This window comes from Bos mutus, chromosome X (genome assembly GCF_027580195.1).
Source record: "Bos mutus isolate GX-2022 chromosome X, NWIPB_WYAK_1.1, whole genome shotgun sequence".
NCBI lineage: Eukaryota > Metazoa > Chordata > Mammalia > Artiodactyla > Bovidae > Bos > Bos mutus.
In genome coordinates, this window is record NC_091646.1 from 70,535,146 (window position 1) to 70,553,858 (window position 18,713).

Consider the following 18,713-nt stretch of genomic DNA (forward strand, 5'->3'; position numbering starts at 1 on the left):
CTGAACTGAACTGAACTGATACAGACTAGATACTTTGTAGGGAGATTCTTAGGCCCTCTCCTGAAGTTTATTCACATATCCTCTAAGGGTCCATGAACTTCAGGTTAAGAATCCTTGCTCTATCGAGAGAGGCACCTACTAAGTGTCAGATGCTTTTCAGACGTTGTCTCTAATCCACCCCCCCTCCAAAAAAAAAAAAAAAAAAAAAGTTAGGGATATTATTGTATCCATTTTGTGGTTGAGGAAGCTGATTTTCAGAGTGGAAGTTCACTTGCCCTGTGTTATATGGCTACTGAGTAACAACTGAGACTAGGCTACTGAGTAACATTTGAAACTAGGCTACTGAGTAACATTTGAGATTAGGATTTTTTTTTTCTCAACTCTCTCTTCCTCTCTCTTTTTTTAAGTAGTGTATCATCTCATTGCTATTCTTTTTTTCTTGCTTTTTAAAGTTGACCTGCATTATATTATATAAGTTATAGATGTATAATATAGTGATTGACAATTTTAAAGTTTAGTTATTATAAAATATTGGCTATATTCCCCATATTGTACAATATATCCTTGTAGCTCATTTTATACATAAGCTTGTGTCTCTTACTCCCTTACCCTATATTTCCCTTCTCCTTTCCCTCTCCCAGGACTTCCCTGGTGGCTCAGGTGGTAAAGCGCCTGCCTACAATGCGGGAGACCCGGTTTCAATCCCTGGGTTGGGAAGATCTCCTGGAGAAGGAAATGGCAACCCACTCCAGTATTCTTGCCTGGAAAATCCCATAGACAGAGGAACCTGGTAGGCTACAGTCCATGGGATCGCAAAGAGTCAGTACACAAGTGAGTGACTTCATTTTCTTTCTTTCTTTCTTCTTTCCCTCTCCCAACTGGTAACCCCTAGTTTGTTCTCTGTATCTATGACTCTGCTTCTTTTTTTAATGAGTTGAATTTATTTTTTAAATAAATAAATTGAACCAACAATTCACTAGTTGGTTGTATTTTTTGCTTTCTTTCTTTTTTGACCGTACCAAGCAGCTTGCAGGATCTTAGTTCCCCGACCAGACCAGGGATCAAACCTGTGCCCCCTGCAGAGGAAGTCCTGAGCCCTAACCATTGGACTGCCAGGTAATTTTCTATTGTATTTTTTTAGATTTCACATATAAATGATATTGTACTTTTCTTGACTCTTGACATTCTTTCTATAATGATATTGCCTTTTAGAGAAAAGATAGAGTGCTGTAATAAAAGTAAGAGATGACAATAAATCAGTTCAGTTCAGTTCAGTCAGTGGTATCCAGCTCTTTGCAACCCTGTGGACTGCAGCACGCCAGGCTTCCCTGTCCATCACCAACTCCCAAAGCTTACTCAAACTCATGTCCATCGTGTCCGTGATGTCATCCAACCATCTCATCCTCTGTCATCCCCTTCTCCTGCCTTCAATCTTTTCCAGCTTCGGGGTCTTTTCTAATGAGTCACTTCTTCACATCAGGTGGCCAAAGTATTGGAATTTCAGCTTCAGCCTAAGTCCTTCCAATGAATATTCAGGACTGATTTCCTTTAGGATTGACTGATTTGATCTCAGTCAGTCAACAATAAATAGAAAATAATAAAACTAGCAAATAACAAATAAAAGTAACAATAACAAAATGCTGTTGAATCAATGGGAAGACTAATTCTGGTTGGGGAGATGAAGACATATTGGAGAAGGTAACATTTGAGCTAACCCTGAGGAATTTTGATCCACAGAAAATTAACATGGTTTAGAAAATAAGCACAGTGCCTGGCACATATGAAAGCCTCAATAAATATTTACTAAATAATCAATTTATGTAAATGAGTCTCCAGTTAGATCTGTGTTTGGGGGAAGGTACATCTGGCAACAGAATGAAGAATGGCTTTGAGAGCAGGGGGCCTTCAGAAAGGGAGGCCAGTTCGTGGGTTCTAGTACTAATGGTAACTAGAGGGAATAAAAGGCTGATTTAGCACAGTGGCTGTGGTCACAGAAAGGAGGACATGCCTAGGAGACACACAACAGGAGAGCTGATTGGATTCTCAGGATGAGGGAGGTGGAGAAACTGATAATGACTTTGAGGTTTCAAGTTTGGGTGATTGAAAGGGTGATGATACCATTAAATGAGATACAGACACAGGAAGAGAAGCAGATGCAGGGCAAGATGAGGAGTTTGAAGGTAGCATTGTTGTTCTTTCATTTCCGAAATCTTCTTGTAAGTCAGACCTCCTTGCCAGTCTTCACAGGGACCCAGCTCTAGAAACAGCTAAGGATGGATATTCTGATTTGGATTAGGTCAGAGGAAAGATAGCTATAGATGTGCTCATGGGAGCCAAGACTGCATTTTCTGTCCAGCCTAAGACAGTAGAGCTTTGATAGCAGTTTCAGGGTAACTGAGTCAAGGAAGAAGCTTAGCATCAAATGAGGGGAGGTTCAGACCCTCCACTCTATGGGATGAAACAATTTAGATGAGAAGGTGATGGGGAATGGTGGTGGTAGTGAACAGATCCTTCCCAGGATCTAGGTAGTCTGAGGATTCTTGAGTCTGTGACAATAGTGGATACCCAGCTTTAGTCTCTACTTAACACCACATTACAGTGGTGGTGTTATACCTACAGATTAGATTAACACCTAATCTCCTGGAGGATTTAGCCTGTGTCATAGCAGACATTCACCACACCCTCCGTAAAGCCCTGGTTTCTAAGGTTCTTTCCACCGGAAGTTATGACAGAAGGAAATGTGTGGGTGGGGAGGGGTAGTGGGTAAGGGGCCCAGGTTCCTGACACAGTCAACACCCAGGGAACGAAGAGTAAGCGCCATGTTGAAGCCACCGTTGCCACTCAGATCCCTCTTATTTCTCCAGCTACCTCTGCTGGGGGTGGGGCTGAACCCAAAGTTCCTCACGCCCAGTGGCAATGAAGACATTGGTGGGAAACCTGGGACTGGAGGAGGTTGGTGAGAAGGGAAGCTGTGGGAAGGGGGTCGCACAGAATCCTGAAACCTGCCACCGGGCATTAGAAGGATGCGGGCAGAATTTAAAAGTACTGTAGGGAGGGCAAGGGAAGGGTTCCTTGCTTCACTCTGCTTCTGCTTCTTACCATGTTGTCTTCTCTTCCCCTCCCCCACTTTACTTTGTCTCCAACCTAGACTTCTTCCTGACTTCAACACCCGCTGGGACCCTCGATGTTTCTACTCTGCCCCTCCCAAAGGTTCAGTGTTTTGTGTTCAATGTGGAGTATATGAATTGCACTTGGAACAGCAGCTCTGAGCCCCAGCCCAACAACCTGACTCTGCATTATGGGTATGAGAAGGGGAGAGGAGACGGGCGGGGCGGGGGGTGGGGGGGGGAGGAGGAGGTGATGTGAAAGACTAGATGTGAAAAGACTGTGTGGGGACCAAGAAAGAGAGTAGCCAGCACCCTAAGCTCTCCACTATTTTCTCGTGGGGTAAGTCATAAATCAGTTTAGAGGAGCCGAGGCTGGGCTGTGGAAATCTGGAGTACCCAGGTTTATTTACCTCACTGTTATGCTCCCTTGAAAACCTTCTCTAGGTACAGGAACTTTAATGGTGATGATAAACTCCAGGAGTGTGGCCACTATCTATTCTCTGAAGGAATCACTTCTGGCTGTTGGTTTGGAAAAAAGGAGATCCGTCTCTACGAAACGTTTGTTGTCCAGCTCCAGGACCCACGGGAACACCGGAAGCAGCCCAAACAGATGCTAAAACTGCAGGATCTGGGTAAGTTGGAAAGGAAGGTCAAAGGATATCGTGGGATATTGGAGTATTTAAAGTGGTGTTCTTTCACCATCAGTGTATGTGGCAGAAAAGAGGAGGTGAGGGATAGAATGGGGAAGGGAGGAGGGCTCAGGGGCACTACCTTCAGGATCCTGACTTATCTAGGCCAGGGAAATGACCACACATGCACACATATCTCCAGTAATCCCCTGGGCTCCGGAGAACCTGACGCTTCGCAACCTGAGTGAATTCCAGCTAGAACTGAGCTGGAGCAACAGATACTTGGACCACTGTCTGGAGCACCTGGTGCAGTACCGGAGTGACCGGGACCGAAGCTGGACGGTGAGTGAGTGGGGATAGCAGCCCAGGCCCAGCAAGTAGGGTTAAAGGATTCAATTAGCCAATAGGAATGCTGGTCCCCAGCTCCTGCTCTCTGTCTCTCAGTTCCCCTGCCCACCTTCCACCCTCCTCCTCTGACTCCTTTCTCTCTCCTCATCTTTGAGTTTTCTTTAAGGTTTCCCTACCCATACTCTTCCCAATACCAGAAAGACAAGTGAACAAAAGCATTCAGTTCTGGTCAGTGAAGGTAGCAGTGTGACTTGAATAGTCAAGAGAGGAGGGAGAAACTGAGAAGAACCAGAAGATGATGTGAGATGGGAGTGGGTGCAGCAGTTTTCATTCTCCCTTCTTCTATAAACACCCATCTTTCTCTCACTCTCTTTCTCCTCAAGGAACAATCCGTGGACCACAGGCATAGCTTCTCTCTGCCTAGCGTGGATGCACAGAAACTCTACACGTTCCGTGTTCGGAGCCGTTATAACCCACTTTGCGGAAGTGCTCAGCATTGGAGTGACTGGAGCTACCCAATTCACTGGGGCAGCAATACTTCAAAAGGTAAAATGGACCTAACGCATCACCCTGACCCATGAGCCGAGTACCCCAACATTTCTTGCACCATTGTCTTTTGCCCTGCCTCCCTACCACTAAGACCCCAAACTTGGTGGCCCATCTCCCCTCACTGTTCAACTCCAACTCCCAGGAAGCAGGATTTTTCTGTGTAGTGTTGGATCAGTGTGTTGTTAGAGTAGGAGGAGTGGGTTGAGAAGGAGGCTGAGGGGGTATTCAAAGGGGATACAGAATGTGTAAGATTTCCCTGCAGCATTCCCCAAAAGCCTGCATGGTAAAGATGGCTTTTGGAACCAGGCAAATGTAAGGTTTAAATCTGCCTCTGCCACTTCCTACCTCTTTGACCTTGGGCACATCACTCACATTTTGATTGTTTCTTTGTTTGTAAAATGGACATAATAATTGCTCCCTGGCCCCTCAGGAGTTGTGAGGATTGAATACACACACAGATAGTGTTTAGCACAGTGTCTGGCACCAAGTTGGCACTCTAAATGTTGGCACGTAGTAGGGGTACTACAAACGTTAGGTCTCTTTTCCTTTCCTCTTTTTGACAGAGAATATTGAGAATCCAGAAAATCCTTCCTTGTTTGCATTGGAAGCTGTGCTGATCCCTCTTGGCTCCATGGGATTGATTGTGAGCCTCATCTGTGTGTACTGCTGGCTGGAACGGTGAGAATTCCGAATCCCAGGAAAATGAGGTGGGGGGGTGGTGGTGCTGGGAATAGTAGAGGAGGGTTATTACAGGGTCTCCAGAAGTAGAAGGCAGACAGTAAGGAATCACCCAAGAGGATCACCCAAGAGGGCATGAGGATGAAAGGAAGATGCAGGCACAGGCAACACAGAATCATTTCATTCCATGTGGGAGAAGGGGGAGAAGGATAATAAAAGAGTGTGACTGATGTGGTCCTACTCCCTCTTTCTCCCTGCTCAGGACAATGCCCCGAATTCCTACTCTCAAGAACCTAGAGGATCTGGTTACTGAATACCAAGGAAACTTCTCGGTGAGAACACTGTCATACGCAGACTTCAGTGTGTCAACTGCCACCAACTGCCTGCCAGCTAGACAGAGCATGGGGGAAGGAAGGGAGGGGAGAGGGGCCTGCACTAACAGTCAGGATGTGGCCGACCATTTGGGGGATGGGCTCGACACAGAGAGACACCGAGAAGAACTGATCCTAGATTGGTTGAGGCAGATGGAAACAGTGGTATTGGGGGGCCAGGAGTATGTGTGTCCCTTCTGTAATCACAGTGGTTGCAAATCAGGAGAGTTCCCTTGGCACAGACCCCTGACCTGGAGATATTTGTCTTTAGGCCTGGAGTGGTGTATCTAAGGGACTGGCCGAGAGTCTGCAGCCAGACTACAGTGAACGGCTCTGCCACGTCAGTGAGATTCCCCCCAAAGGAGGGGAAGGGCCTGGGGGCTCCCCCTGCAGCCAGCACAGCCCCTACTGGGCTCCTCCATGTTATACCCTGAAACCTGAGCCCTGAGGCCCTGGCAAGAACCCAGGGTCCTGGAGCCCTAAACTGTGCTAACTTGCCCTTGTCCAACCGACCTGGGTCCAATGCTCACCTCGCCGCCCATGGCTGATTTTGAATTTTGTTCCCCCTATCACTGCCCCCTCATTCAATATCTCCTACTTGAGAAATGCCCCTTGGGCCGATCCATGTTTCTCATCTCCCCCAGTCCAGCCCTTCCTTCTCACCGTATTGCTTCTGCTGTCCCTCCCTCCCAATTTCCATCTACTCTTCAATTGTTCTAATGAGAAATAAAATTTCTGTTGATAATCATCAAGGATGTCTATTGTTGGGGTGGGGAACAAGGGAAACGTGGGATCCAATGAGGGTGGGAGGCACAGTACTGAGGGCACAAAACAGGAGCCATGGGCTCTGCCACAGCAGCAACGGCTCTACAAATTCCCTGGGAAGGAGTGCTGCTCCAGAAACAGACTTCACTCTAGGTGTCCTACACTCTTTCTGGGGCCCATTTTAGAGTAAGATTTACCATGCTGCCCTGATTTTCTTTGGTTATTGTCATTGCCCCCATTTTCAACACATTTTTATAGACCCTACCCAGGTTCTTCTCCCCTTAGCCTTCCTCCACCTTCTGCCACACATAGCACTTCTGACCTCATAATCCCTCAGCTGCAGCCTCAGGCCCCACCCCTGGGAATGTTGGTTATCCACAACTGCCCATAGCTCTCTCCTGTCTGCCCAGTCTGGGCCTCCTCAGTCAATGTAATCCATCTGCCTCTCCAGCCCCCTGATCTTATGGGCCCACTTGGCCCCTCAAGGCCTCTAGGACACCCTCCTTCTGCCATGACATCTCAAGACTCTCTTTGAAGAGTGAGAAGATCTTGAGAGCATGTTCATCTTTATCAAACATGGAGGTGAGGGGTATCAGAGCTGGAGTCTATGTGTAGGGTTGGGGGTGTTGGAGGGGCAGTGGAGGGCACAGGGATGGTGTAACTGGGGAAGGGCCACATGCCCCATCCCGTCTCTTCTCAGATGATCAGCAGTTTCTGGCCAATATTAACTGTTCTGTCCTGCTGCTGCTGCATTATGCCCGCCGTAAAGTGGGGCTGCCTAAAACAGGTGAGGAGCGTGGGGAGGGAACTCATGGCCAAGGGTCTGAAGTAGTAGGGTCATCAAGCCTACTACTTCGAGCCCCCGAGTCTTCCTGGTGGCAAGAAGAGAGCTCCTTGAATCCCTGCAGCTTCCTCAGCCTGTTCTGGATAGGATCACTGGCGCCTTTCACTCCTGCTCCCCTTCCTTAGCTGCCTTAATTACTCTGTGGCCTCCCTCCAGAAACCATCGATTTATGTGATGAAACGGGGACAATGAAGTTGTTTTTTCTGATGAAGACTCCTGGAGACTATGCCAACAAATTCCTTACAGCTCGAAACACTTACTACATTTGTAAGGTGGAGCGTGGGGCACCAGGTAGAGACTTGGGAGCATTCCCCAGAGGTAGAGCAAGGCCCCACAGTTGGACTGTGAATCCAATCCTTCAAATAAGGGCCCCATCGACCAGATCCAAATTGACTGTCTCTAGTCAAGCCTAAGAGCATTGCCTCTGTGACAGTGGTTAAGTTAGCACATTCTGTGCCCCCAACCCCCACCCCGACCTGGCTGAGGGATGGACCCGAAGGGAGGAAATAAGTTACACCAGCCCAAGGTAGTATGGAGTATTAGGGTCCTGAAACTTTGGGCTTTGGAAGGGAGAGGCTGGGTGACGGGGCTGGGTGTATTGCACTACTGTATTCACAGGAACTAGAGTTGAGAGTGCCTACAAAGCATTTGTGCCCCTCCTGAAGAACCCAGAACCCGAGCTTATTGGTAAGCAGCATGATGGAGGAAGGAGGAACGTGGAGGGTACTGGACTCAGCTGGGTGATTGAGAATATAGGCTGGGGCTGGTGTAGTCTGTCAGGTAGGATCACAGGATCCTAGGTAAAGGGGTCTAGCATCTAGGTCCACTTCAGGAGTGGTGCTTGGCTTAAACCACGTGGATGTGTGTGTCTCACTCACCCCTCCTTGCCATTTCTCAGCCATCTTCTCAGTACATCTCCCTATCCCCACCATCTCATTTCCATCTTTCCCTTCATCTTCTGCTTTTGGAATCTTGGTGTCCTGCTTCCCACTGAAAAGAGTAAAGCTTAGGCACCTTTGGGTTACTTTTCAGCCTAGCTTTAGGCCCGGTTACTCCAAGTGATCCTGTGAATGATGGAAGGGCCAGGATGGGTAGGGAAGGTCTCTAGTACTCAGAGGTGTGTGTGTGGTGGAGGGGTGACTTTCCCTGGTTCCTAGATGCCTTGCGTACACAATGTGACCTCCTGGAGAGGAGTCGAGTGAAAATGCTTAGAATCCAAGAAGCCAAGAAAGTCGTTCCAATTGAATCCTCTGTGAACCTCACAGTAAGCCTTACCAAACATGGTCTGTCCCAGGAGCCTCCTTTCCCCACCTGTCTACTGAAGGCTCCTCTGCCCCAGCTCTCTGGGGTGAATTTCCTTCCCAAATCCAACATTCATGCCCAAGATCTGCCTCTCACCTCTTTGGTCCTGCCTTTGGCCCTAGTTTGTAGAAAACTTCTCTGCAGGGGCCTTTTTACTTACTGACCCTTTCCTTTTCCAGTCCAAATCATCAGGACGATCAGATGAAGAGGGGACCACTCGCAGGGCTCCCGTCTTGAAGACCAGAGCGGACTTTGTCAGTAGGAAGGATAAACATCGCTAACAAAATAAAGTGACCAAGTGAGAGCTGCAGTGAAATCACTGGCATTTAATGTGAGGTTCCTTTTTTCAAGAAAGACTTCTCCCAATATCGACACCAAGGCTTAAATCTGCCCCAGGCATTGTGGAGGCTCTCAGGATCCGTAGGAGCAGGAGAGGGCAGGGGCAAGCACATGGGTGGGGGGTGAGGAAAGGCAGCGAAGTGTAGTACAATAAGCCTTTGAGGGACAGAGTAGGGGGTGGGGTCTTTTCCGACCAGACAACCTCCCCTTGGGAGGCCTATCACAGCCCGCCTACTCCTGCTGGGGTTAGGTGATGGGATGGGCATCTTCCCTCCCCCACCGTACTCCACCAAGTCCCCGGCTGAAATTCCCCTGCCCCCCACCAGTCTGCCTCTGGGCAGTCCCTATCCCGGCTCCTTCCTTATCCACAGGGGAACAGAGAGGCAGCAGAAACCAGAGCTGGTTATAGGCATTTATTGAATTAATTCATTTATTGATTTGACACACTTCCCCACTCCAATCTAGCACACGAAACAATCTGGGTAGGCCAGGCGCTGACACAGGAAATGATGGGAACCCACAGCAGGGGCGGGGGAGGGGACAATGCAAAGAGGACTGGGGGAGGGACTGCTTTGGGGGCTAGGGTGGAGAATGAGCCCCAGATGGCCTTCCCTAGCAGGTGCTAGTAAACCTGATCTACATTCTCCTCCATCCCTGCTCATTTCCCAGACCCTCAGCCAAGCTCCCCAGCTCCCCCTGCCCTGTTCCGCCCCTCCCCCTGCCTGCCACCACACACACTTCCCCATAACCCCTGCAGTCAGGCAAGGGGAAGAAGGGCAGGGACAGCTGTCTGGGGCCTGGAACAGGGAGGTCTCTGTGCCTAACTTTACCACCCTAAATCCTTCCCTCCTTCTCTTCTCCCCCCTCCCATCCCCTTCCCAGGCCACAGACTCATTCCAGGCCCTAAACTGCACTCTCCCACCATAGCACTAACCCACAAGGGGTCATGAGAGAGTGTGGCTGCACCCCACCACCACACACTCCCAGGCACAAGGTGACAGGATGAAGGCACCTGGCTTAGCTTTTCCTCAGGGAAACTCCAAGCTAGTTCAGCGCAGACCATGTTCTAGACCTGGTCCTCATGGGAGCTCTTCCCCCTTGCCCCCTGCTCTCTGCAGGCCTAGGGTTCTCTCCCTTGTCTCCCCCCGTGTTTCCAGGAATAATATCTGTAGTGTTTGCATCAGGTGACTATGGCAAAGCCTTCCAAAAAGAAAAAAATCATTCTCCCCATCACTAACACCTTGCCACTGTTAAACATCTCCCTATTACGTGTTTATATTTCTTTAAAGGTTTACAAAAAGCCTTTCTGTTATCTGTAGTCTTCCAAGGGTGATTTGCCTTGGTGAGCCACAGCCACTCCAGGCTTCATACCTTGGCCCTTCCAGATCCCTGTTACACCCCCAATCCCACACCACTGGCCCAAGAGGCCACTGAATAAAAATCTCAAGCTCAATCCAGCCTGGACCAGCTCAGATAAGACTCTACAAAAAAATCCTGCTCCCAAAGGCAGGGGTAAGGCCACTGGTGACTTCACATTTCCAACAGTATTGCCCGCCCATGCTACAAAATCTATGGGGTGGGAATGCGTGGGGTGGGGAGCCGAGGATGGCTCCCTAATTGGCACAGTGAGAATAAACCCTCTCCCCTTCCCCTCCCCTCTCCCTCCCCACCCCCCAGCTATATCTTTATAATTTTCTCAGTACCCAGGTGAGCAGACCCTACTCTAGCTCTAAAGCAGGGTCCCAAATTCCCTGGGAGGGGTCAAGGGTAAAGAGTGGATATGGGCACGCCTGGTTCTGTCTCTGAAGCAGGGAATGAAGCTTCCAGCCATGGCTCAGGGATCTGTGGGAAGAAAAAACAGAGGACAAGGTCAGAGGCTCATCTGGGGGCATGACAACTTTCCATCAGCAAGAACCACATTAAGGAAAACAGACAGCCCGTCCCCCATCTCTCCCGCGCTTCCGTGTAGCGGTGAGCACTGCTGAGGGGCCTTGGGGGTCCCATCTGGAAACTATGCCACTCTAAAGGGACGTCCTCCCTCTAATTCCCTGGGACCTCCAGCTACCCCTTGTTCTCAATCTCCCCCTTGCTAGATCACAGGACTAGCTGGACACCTAGGAACAGGAATAGGTTGTGAGATGCTGCCATGACTAAGATGGGCCATACCTGGCTCAAAGTTGAAGTCCAGTCCTTCGTCCCCATCCATGAGGTCATTGATGATGTTATCCATGTCACACTCCAGGTTCTCCATGTATATGTCGAGATCAAGATCCTGAGGCATTCGGTCTTGGCTTGGAGCTTCAGTAGGAGGTGTGAGCACAGGAGCCCCCAGGGGCTTGGGGACCGGGCCCCCCCCCATGACTGGAGGTGGTGCTGGTGCTATCATCGGGAGGGTGGGAACCAGACCGCTGGGGCCTGCAGCCTCTAGGGGTTTAGGACACAGGCCACCCCCCGTGCCTAGCTTACTGGAGGAAGGTATCCCCCCCAGCAGCAGAAGTGTTGGAGCCTGGGACAGAATGGGATCTACCTGGGTCATGAGGACATCGGCAGGAGGTGGTGGTGTATCAGAGGTGAGCAGAGCCTCCAAAGACTGGGAGCTTGAGAAGCACCCTTCTCCTGCTGACAGGGGCCCCTCTGCTGGGCTGAAGAGAGAGGTGCTGTAGGTGTGTAAGGGGCCCGGAACCCCAGGATGCTGCAAAGAGAAGCCAGAGAGGCTGCTCCGAGACAGCAGCGAGTGGGGAGATGTGAGATTGAGCCCATCTAACAGCTCCAGATCTTCTTTCAGGGTGGGAGGGACACCCCCTGCATAGCCACTGGCTGAGGCTGGCATTTCTTCTTCTGCCAGCACCTCAGGCTCCGGTTCCCTGGGGGAGGGCCGGGTGCTGACAGTGCTGGCATTCGAACTGCTTCGTGGACGGAAGGTGCTCCATGCATCGGCTTCCTCTCGGTTTCGAGAGCAAGGGCTGCCTGACCACTTGGCAAAGTGGCCAGCAGGGCTCCTTGGAGTGGCACCTTCACGTGGAGCGGGCAGCACAGCTGGTTTCTTCTTGGGGGTTTTGCTGCGGCCCCGGAGCAGCCTGCTGCTGCTATCCATGGAAGCTGCCCGGCGGCGGGGTGCCTTGCCGCTCTTGCCTCCCTCCGGATTCAGCATCCACCAGGAGCTCTTGCCAGTAGCCTCGTTGTGAACCTTGATGAACTTGCTATGCAGGGATAGGTTGTGGCGGATCGAATTCTGGAGGGGGCAGAGGCAACAAGAAAGGGAGGTCAGTGGTCAGCAGTCCAGTCAAAAAGGACACTGGGGCGTGGCCGGGGCGGGGGCAGTCCTGGAAATGCAAAGTTAGTCAAATTTGAGGGGAAAACAGGCAACAGTAGGGGTGGGAAGTAGTGGCAGGGGAGGCGACCACACACAATTCCCACCTGAAGACAAGCTTCTTGGCCAGACCTCTTTGCACAGAGGGTGGGGAGACAACCAGAGCCTCGACCTATTCACAGGGCGCTGCACCCACTTCCCCCTGAAAAGCTCACAGCCCTCTACCCGACCCAAGTCTCTGGGGGCTGCCTGGGGCTTGTAAGCATTGGAAAGACGCACTCCTAGTTCATCAAGAATTAGGCTCCAGTGGGAAAGAGCATTCCACAGCTCCACCCCTTTCCTTGAGTGCAAGCTTGGGTGGAGTTTACAGGACAGTGGCACAGCAGCAGCCCAGGACAGACCCACCCTGTCCTGAGTCAGTCTTCTGAACAGGCTGAGGGGCTAGAACCTTAGCCTGGCTGGTGCTCCACTCTACACAGGGCATTTGGGCCCTGGCACTCTACAGGATTTGTAGATTCCTTTTTTTTTTTTTCTGATTCCCTCCACCGCCGCCCCCCCCTCCAGATTCCTTGACACACACCCTCAACTACATTCTGGCCAGGCTTCTCCCTGTGCCTCAAATACACCAGGCCCCTCCCTCCCTCCTTGTCCGGAGGAGCTCCCCTCTCTCAATTCTACTAGCTTGTCAAGATCAACCTTCAGTCCTCTTGCTTTCCTAAAGTGGTTGCTTGACTTCTGCAGCCAGATTTCTTGTTCAGTATTTTTCATCTGTTCCACACAAAATTTCCCCAAATCTATATTATGTTGTTTATAGTTTCAAGTAATTTGTATTATCAATTGTAAATGCCAGGACATGTTGTCCAGGTAGGCAGCCCTCCTGCAGTGGCCCCCTCAGAGTGCCAAGCTCCCAGTACATAATCAATATCTGTTGCCTGATCGACAGGTGGCCCTTGGGTGAAGAATGGCGAATCTCCCCTTGAAGCTCCGTCAGCTCTTGAGTGCCTTGGGTACTAGAAGCTCTGTTTTTCCTTCCTCCCTCGCTGCTGATATTCTGCTAGAGATAAGTTTTTTTCCCAGGGGCCCAGGGAGCTGAGATTGGCAGCTTCTTGAACCCCTAGAGCAGCTTATTTCTACTGGCTGCTCCAGGCTAGTTGCACCATCCCTTTGTATCCGCAGGGCCTCCCCAACCCCCCCACCCCCCACTCCACCACCCCCACACCCCCCCCCCACCCCCACCCCTCAGGAACCTCCCTTCTCTTTCTTACCTCCTTTTCCCCACTTCTCGTCAGGAACTTCTGCATAGGAACTCTAAACTTAGGGGCATTTGACCTCCCACATGAAGCTCTTTAGTGTTTAGAAACTTGGGAAGAGCCCAGAGGCCTTGGAGCAACTAGGAGGCTAAGGCTATGGACAGTCAGAAATCACTTCATGTGTTTCAGCCAGATGCTCTAGATAAGGAGAGCCTTTGCCTGGGAAAATATTCTTAAGTGGCCTCTTGCTCCAGGGCTCTCTAGCGAAGAACTCCTTGTCTCCCTGGGACCCTGCAGTAACAGCACTCCAACTACTCTGGCCGCACTAATGTTTTGGGTTCCTTCAGGGAATCACACTTGTCCATCCAGCCTGGGCTCTTAGTAACTAAGAGCCACAGTTACTTCTGGCACTGTGATTTCTACCCCCTCCCCACTTCCCCCCTGCTTTTCCAATTTCTAACTCTGCGTCTACTGAGAAGGTTCATTCCCTTCCCTATACTCGGTACCCATGAGTGCCATTTGCTCATCCCTTCTTCTTTAGCCCTTGGAATTACTACCTCCTACAGGCTCTTACTTGGAGAGGTTGGCTCCCTAGAAGCCTACCGTTTTTACCTCTTGGAAGGAGGGCACCTGCTGGTTGCTCCCCAAGCCACCTAAATTAAGCCTTCTTGTTCTAAGTGAGTGCCGCCCCCTGGTGGGGTGGTGGTAACCTTGGCATATCACCAGGGAAGCCAGCTCAGGCTTGGGGGTAGGGAGTGAGGGGTGAGAGCCTTGTAGGCTCCAGACTCGGCCTGATTTGGCTTTGCCATCATTCCATGGCAGCGTGGATTAGCAGATAGAGCATATGATTTATAGTTAGACCTGAGTTCAAGTCCTCATTCTACCGATTTTGGCAAGTTTCCCAACCATTCTATACCTTAGTTTCCTAATACGTAACATGTGGAATCTCAGAACTGCTGTGAAGATTAAAATTTTTAACTACTTTGTAAATGAAGAAAACCCAATATAAGTGTAAATTCTAAGGAGGGACTACACTCCCACAGCATAACTAACAACTCATGATTATTTCTTCTACCCTGGAAAATGAACCTAAGGGAAAAGAAAAACAGCTGTGCAGGCTGGGTCCAAGGAGGGGAGCTCTTTATGAGCTGCGACTGTGGCGTGGCAGTCTACCCAGAAATAGTGCCAAGGGTCTCAGTCAGCTGTCTTGCTTTCTTTTCTGCCCAACCCCAAGGGATACTGCAGACTCAATCCCTCGATCTCTTATACCTAGAAGAAGACCCTCTGCTCACTCAACCTTCCGTATTTCCTTGCACGCTGGTCTCACCACCTACTGGAGTACAAGGCGTCAGTAGGAGTTGAAGCTCCCTAACTTTTCGAGTCCCATCTTTCTCAGGACAATCTTTTGGAGCATCTAGTGCAATCCCTCCTCGCAGTTTCCTCATGGGAGGCCAAGGGAACCCCCGACCTTGTGTTCTAAAGTCAGAGCCCTATTTTTTCCCATGAATATTCCTCAACAGCAAATGAAAACTTCCCCCCACAACTTGGATAGCTCCTGACTAGGGAGAGTTTCTTAGCATTATATAGGGTAAACTGAGGCAGCCCCTCCTTTTTTTTTTTCTCTTAGTGTGTCAGATCCATTTCCTTCCCACGGGGGTATCACTCTTTACCTTTTGCCAATTCATTCCATCTTCTTGGGTAGCAGAATCCTAGAACAGTACTTCTACCCTGAGGTACTGGGAGGCAAGCAGGGAATCCAAGTAATCCCACAGGAATGGGAGAAAAGGTGTTGGGGTGGGAGGTGGGGGAGGAGGGAAGGCTAGGTTCCTGCAGGGAATCCACACAGTTCCCGCTGTACATAGGATAAAGACTTCTCTGTGGGGATAAGTGTTTTGGGCAGCCCAAGCCAAAGTGCTGGGAGTGTTGAGCAGTGAGCAGAGAATTCAGTTTTCTCCAGGGCAAGGACAATGTCTTATTCATTGTGATCCTTCAGCATCAAGCACCTAGCAGCATATACTATGTCCTAAGTAAACGCTTGTCTAATTGACCGCGGAAGGTGGATCTCTGGGGTAGGGGTATAAAAGGGGAGGCAGAGTAGAAGTAAGGAGACGGGTGGGAACCAGGGGCAGATAGGTATTGAGGGGGATCATAGTTACCTTCCATCCTGCTGAGCTGTTGCTGTCACCCTTGTCCTTGAAGTAGGGCACCGTGCGGACCATCCACTCATAGATCTGGGCCAGTGTCAGTCGCTTCTCGGGGGCGCTTTCAATGGCCTGGCTGATGAGTTCTGCATATGACTGATTTCCCCAGGCATTTCGGCGGGAGCCTCCCTTCCGAGGACCTGTTACAGCCCCCAGGATCCCGGGCTGGGGACCCCCTGCCGAGTCTGGGAGCCTGGCGGGCAACAGGGTCGGCTGGGTGCGCCCGTCCGAGCGCCCCTCCGGGTGTACCTTCTCTCCCAGACCTGACTCCACCTCGGACGCCTCGGACGGCTCGGGAGCGAGCTCTGGTCGGGGAAGGGGCCAGGTGCAGGAGCGGGGACGGCTCTGGGGTTCGAAGTCGGGATCGAGGTCTACGATCGCGGCAGCCTCTCTGGCTGAATTCTCATTTACTGGATCCATACGTGAAGTTGGACCTCCGCCGCTCAGCGTTCAGAGGAGCCTGCCACAGTCCCTAGCGATGCCTCCCCTCAGGGGGGAAGCAACGAGGGCCAGGGGGCACATTCCTGCCAGTCCTCAGAAAGTCTCGAACTTCCCCTCACCCCTGGATGCTTGATCCTAAGCTGTCCCTTGCACACAGTTCTCCGTTTCTTCTCTGCTACAGGCTGCAGCCTCGGAGCTCTTTCTGAGACACCACCTGTAACCTCCGCCTAGCGAAGGCACTTTTCTCCTAACCTCTCAGCTTCCTGCTCTTTTAAACCTGAGGCTCCGTATCCCCTCACAAATCTTTCTCCCATCACAGAACGCCTCTTTAGCCGCAGTTCCCTCCCCCTTTTAAGTTGCTGCCCCCCGGACACTCCTCCTGAATTTCCTCCACCCGGATCACTGCCCTCCCCCACGCCCCGCTCCCTCGCGTCACTTGCCCCTCCCCTGACTCCCTCTCCCCCCGCCTTTCCCCTCCCCCCCTCTTTATCGGGTCCAGGTCTCCGCGGCCCCAGCCTCTCAAATTCCCGCACCAATCCCCCTATCAAACCCCCCACCCCCCGCCCCCCGGGTTTCCCTTTTGTTTTGCTCCAAGCAGCGGCCCCCGCCTGACGTCTCTGTTTACCACTCGCCAGGGCAGCCATCTGCGCACGCGCCTGAAGAGCGGGTTGGGAAACCGAGTTCTCTAGTCGTGCCACCCTGGTCCGGCATGGGGACTACATCTCCCGTCCTACTTCGCGGTCAGCCCGATCAGGGTGGCAGGAGAGCGGCGTGGCAGGATATAGAGAGGGGGAACATTAATTATTATTATTAGAGGTGGTCTCGGACTTTTTCTTTTCGTTAAAAATCATTTTCCTCCCCCCTCCTCCCTCCTCCCTAGTGATTCAGGATCGCTAGATGAGCGTGTGGAGAGATGCTAGACCGTTCCCTCTTTCCGTCAGAAGAGGGCAAAAGGAAAAAAAAAAAAAAAAAATGCGGTCTCTGTAAGAAGCAGAAAACCGAAAAGCAAGAAGCAAAGAACTAACGAGGAAATAGAGTTGTTTTAGTGTTGAAGAGTTGGTCAGAGGGCTTGGGGAACATAAACGAGTGGTTAGCTGATCGTAGTGTCTCCCCTACCGCCCTCCACTCGGCATACGCAGTTCCCACCGATAGTGCGGTTGCTGACCAATCAGTTTTCTCCACTGACTCTTCTGGCCTCTTCTCAAATATTGATATTCTCCAGGTTCCCATCCTCAGCGGCTTCGCTTCTCATTCAACAGGTTCCAAACAGAGCTCATTATCTGTTCTTGCGCCCACACTCCTATCCTCTGGATACTCTTATCTCTGAATTTGGTTAATGGTTGTCCTAATGTACCCGGTCTCCTAAGCTAGACTTACCCTTCGTCTTTTCATCTCCCTAACCTCCCACATCCAAATCCCAGTTCAAAATCTTATTTATCAGTGGATTAAATTGCAGTATCGCCTTAAGCCGACCTCCTACCATGAAGTTTTTCCCAACTGCTGTTTATGTTCTTTGCTGTCAACAAAATAACTTTTCTAAGAAACACTCCTGGTAATAACAACTAAAATTTATGGAGCACTTATTATGTGCCAGGCAGTGTGCTGATTGCTTTATGTACATTAGCTCCTTTACTCCTCAAATCATCCCTGAGGTAGATACCCCTGTTATACCCATTTTACAGACAAGGACACTAATGCTCAGAGATTTAGTGACTTGCCCAAAGTCACACAGTTAGCAGGCAGGAGAACTGAAGTATCACTTATATGTGATCTTAGCACTTCCCTGCTTAAAACTTCCTTTGATTTTCCCTATTCCCTATGTGATAAAGTTCAAACTCCTTAGCAAGGCATACAGGGCTCTTCAGATTCAGGCTACCTTTCCTGCTTTCTCTTTCACTGGGCACATTAAGTTCCAATCAGTCCGAGTTTTGCACTGTTTCTTGGAAATATCATACATACCCTTTTATACCTTTCCCTCCTCATCCTGGAATGTTTTCCTTCTCATTATCCTTTCCCCAAGTCTCTTATTCTGGAAAACTCCTATTCAGCCTTCCTGGTCTCCCTTAGGTACAATTAGTTCTCCCTTTTCTGGAAGCATTCCCAAGCATTTTTTGCAGGCTTATGTTATACACCATAAACTGTATCATACTGTAATTCCTTGCTTTTAGGTATCTCTTCCACTAAACTGTGAACTCCTTGAAGGCAGAGACAAGTTTTATGTATCTCTGCGTCCCCACATAGTAGACATTCAATAAATGTTGGTCGAATGAATGAGATAAGGAATCAAATCACATTGCACTTGTACATTTGAGAACGTTTTAATAAGTGTATCATATTTATTTACCGCCTAGCCGTGTCCCATTTTTCCTTAGACATAAAGTTCCTAGGGATAGGGACTGTAATGTAACTTATCTATATAGTGCCTAGAATTACACCATTGGCAGTGTGGCTTGATACATGCACTGTGATGACTAGTCCTACCTCCCATCAAGGTTGTAGAGCCATACAAGCCAGAATTTCTCAGAGGCCACAGCACATTGGACCTTCAAAGTGATATTAGTCTGCTCATGGTAACATAA

General features: G+C 50.1%; 3 protein-coding genes across 5 annotated transcripts; 2 read left to right on the forward strand and 1 right to left on the reverse strand.

Moving 5' to 3' along the window:
* The first annotated feature begins 656 nt into the window (after positions 1-656).
* IL2RG (interleukin 2 receptor subunit gamma) lies at positions 657-6,430 on the forward strand. 2 transcript variants are annotated; one of them, XM_070366485.1, is made up of 9 exons: positions 657-831; positions 1,027-1,116; positions 3,149-3,302; positions 3,552-3,739; positions 3,939-4,078; positions 4,468-4,630; positions 5,197-5,311; positions 5,574-5,643; positions 5,954-6,430. In XM_070366485.1, exons 3-9 carry the CDS (start codon positions 3,241-3,243, stop codon positions 6,128-6,130), a joined length of 915 nt encoding a protein of 304 aa, XP_070222586.1. In that variant the 5' UTR covers positions 657-831; positions 1,027-1,116; positions 3,149-3,240; the 3' UTR covers positions 6,131-6,430. The 2 variants fall into 2 exon arrangements, with proteins under 2 accessions (XP_070222586.1, XP_005900887.1); XM_005900825.3 differs by lacking the exons at positions 657-831; positions 1,027-1,116 and adding an exon at positions 2,772-2,952.
* A 574-nt stretch (positions 6,431-7,004) lies between these two features.
* Positions 7,005-8,874, forward strand: CXHXorf65 (chromosome X CXorf65 homolog). Its single transcript, XM_005900827.2, has 6 exons — positions 7,005-7,029; positions 7,148-7,234; positions 7,448-7,582; positions 7,910-7,978; positions 8,449-8,555; positions 8,773-8,874. The coding sequence occupies exons 1-6, from the start codon at positions 7,005-7,007 to the stop codon at positions 8,872-8,874; spliced, it is 525 nt and encodes a 174-aa protein (XP_005900889.1).
* Positions 8,875-9,330: 456 nt separating this feature from the next.
* Positions 9,331-16,563, reverse strand: FOXO4 (forkhead box O4). 2 transcript variants are annotated; one of them, XM_070365682.1, is made up of 4 exons: positions 15,649-16,563; positions 11,460-12,164; positions 11,099-11,230; positions 9,331-10,774 (listed from the first exon to the last, which is right to left on the reverse strand). In XM_070365682.1, the coding sequence occupies exons 1-4, from the start codon at positions 16,111-16,113 to the stop codon at positions 10,694-10,696; spliced, it is 1,383 nt and encodes a 460-aa protein (XP_070221783.1). In that variant the 5' UTR covers positions 16,114-16,563; the 3' UTR covers positions 9,331-10,693. The 2 variants fall into 2 exon arrangements, with proteins under 2 accessions (XP_070221783.1, XP_005900890.1); XM_005900828.2 differs by having other exon boundaries at positions 11,099-12,164; positions 15,649-16,561.
* Positions 16,564-18,713: the final 2,150 nt, after the last annotated feature.